Here is a 2275-nt window from a genome sequence, read left to right as displayed (position 1 = left end):
CGGAGAAAAATTGAAAAATCCGAAATTCGCAAAATTCACGAACGCCTGAACCGATCGCCGTGAAAATTCAGGGGTGGGTTCTCGGGAGTTGTAGAAAAGCGATGAGGGGGTCGTCGTGCCCGTATGATGAGGATGAGCTCTTTTTCCCTTGGAAATTGAGTACCGGGTCCCTCACCGGAAATCGTTCGGCGGGAGTTTCCAGAGTTCTCCAGAATTTTCGTGATTCCTTCACATAATCTATAAATCTGTCTGTATGTCCCCTATAGACTCGAAAACAGCTGAACCGATCGTCGTAAAAATTTAGGAGCGTGTTCTGGGGGATCCAGCGGTGATTATAGGGGGGTCAGTTCCCCGATGCGATGAGTCCTTCTACCATAAAAAAATTATTTGAGTGGTCCTCTTGCCGAGAATCAAAGATTTTATCAAGGGAAAGACGGGAATTCTCAGGATTTCTTATCGGCTGGACCGATCGCCATGAGAAGGCGGATTCTCGGGAGCTCCCAAGAAGACTATCGGGGGTTGCCGTCATCAATGGCCTCTGTGCTTTTTACTAATGAATCTCGCTGAAAATCGCTGTAGCCGTGAAGGGTATCGATTTTCCGGAGGACATATCTAATAAAAGCAGGGGCACGGGGAGGCGGGGAAACGGGAAAGTGGGGAACTGGGATAGCGGGGAACCGGGAAAGCGGGGAAACGGGAAAGCGGGGAAACGGGAAAGCGGGAAAGCGGGGAAACGGGAAAGCGGGGAAACGGGAAAGCGGGGAAACGGGAAAGCGGGGAGACGGGAAGTAGGGAAGCGGCGAAGTGGGGGAACGGGGAAGTGGGGAAACGGGGAAGTGGGGAAACGGGGAAGTGGGGAGCAGGGAGGCGCACCCAGAGCACGCGCGATCAAAGCGAGCGCACCCGGAGCCAGCGCACCCGGAGCCAGCGCACTCGGAGCCAGCGCACTCGGCGTTAGCGCACTCGGAGCCAGCGCACTCGGAGCCAGCGCATGTGTAGTGAGTCTAGCGATACCGAGTCGCCGCGAAGCGGCGACCGGGAGCGCTAGTAATACATAATATTGTGAGAATGCAATGTGGGAATAACTATTGTACTAATGAACAAGGAAGCGACCCAGAGAATCAATCGATACGCTTGAATAGCGCGCTTCGAGAGATGAACGGAGAGAGGAAGAACAGAGAAACTTGTAACGTCGGGCTCTCGCAGCCAGTTCTGTTCGAGACGCTCGTACTGCCGGTAAGGCATCGAGTGTGGAATAAAGGGACGGAAACTTCTTGTGGCCCACGTGTAATTGATCTGCGGCGTTCTCTAATCTTGGTGGAGATTTGTGGATCGTTCCCCAACCATGCTCTACATCAACATCCCAACGCAGTGTAGTGAATAAGCGAAACGAGCAAGTCATGGCGCCGCCGGTACGACATTCGCCTCCGTGCACACGCGCAACTAGCGCTGCGAAGAGAACCACCGGCCAACAAGTTGATGAAACGCTCGTCCAACTCGTGAATGTGAATCCCGATAATCATCAGAATCAAGATCAAGCAACGAATCCTGGTGAAGAGACCAACGAAGTAACGTTCTCCGAGCGACCCAAGCAAGGAAGCCAAGAGAAGACGGCGGCAGCAATCAACGTCGACCAAGAGGTATCATGCTCACCGCCCGAACTCGCGCCGTCGCGCGTCGGTGGATCCTACTCCAACAATAATCTCTCAACGCATGCAATCGCTAGTCGTGCAAACACAGAAGGAACCTCCGAAATTCAATGGTAGGTCAGACCCTATCGATTGGCTGCGCGAGTTCAAACGCGTGGCAAGCTTCAACGGGCACACCAAAACCCAAATGCTCGCGAACGCTCCCTTCTGGCTTGTTGGAGAAGCCCTCGATTGGTTCGACAATGAAGATGATCAGGTCGACCAGTGGGAAACGTTCGAAACGAAATTCCGTGACCGCTTCGTGGATACAACAAAAATCAGCGAAGAAGCACGTGAGAAACTGAAGAGATTAATCTACGAGAGAGGCACATCATTTACCGGACATCTCGAGTCCGTCCTCAAGCTGTGCAGAAAACTCGACTCCAGACTCAGTGAAGACGAGACAATTCGGAAAGTGATCCAGACGTTTCCACGAGATCAGGCTATGACACTGGTGAGCAAGGCACCAAAAACGATTGCGAACTCAGAGCTCACATGTCATACCTCGATCGCACGATCCCCTTCGTCAATCCAGAGGGACACAGATACATCGGCCATCAACGCGTTAACCGATCCGGAACTTCGCG

At 52.8% G+C, this 2275-nt stretch overlaps 1 protein-coding gene across 1 annotated transcript; it reads left to right on the top strand.

The window, feature by feature from the left end:
- Positions 1-1400: 1400 nt before the first annotated feature.
- On the top strand, positions 1401-2142 carry LOC108864594 (uncharacterized; the record flags this gene model as incomplete). Its single annotated transcript, XM_018640583.1, has 2 exons — positions 1401-1640; positions 1744-2142. Coding segments are annotated over exons 1-2 (639 nt in total), but the record flags the coding sequence as incomplete, so codon positions are not given.
- Positions 2143-2275: the final 133 nt, after the last annotated feature.

The sequence above is a fragment of the Galendromus occidentalis genome, unplaced genomic scaffold, assembly GCF_000255335.2.
Source record: "Galendromus occidentalis unplaced genomic scaffold, Mocc_1.1 scf7180000075616, whole genome shotgun sequence".
In the NCBI taxonomy this organism is placed as follows: Eukaryota; Metazoa; Arthropoda; class Arachnida; order Mesostigmata; family Phytoseiidae; genus Galendromus; species Galendromus occidentalis.
Note: the sequence above shows the minus strand (reverse complement) of the source record. Positions and strands in the feature narration are given on the sequence as shown.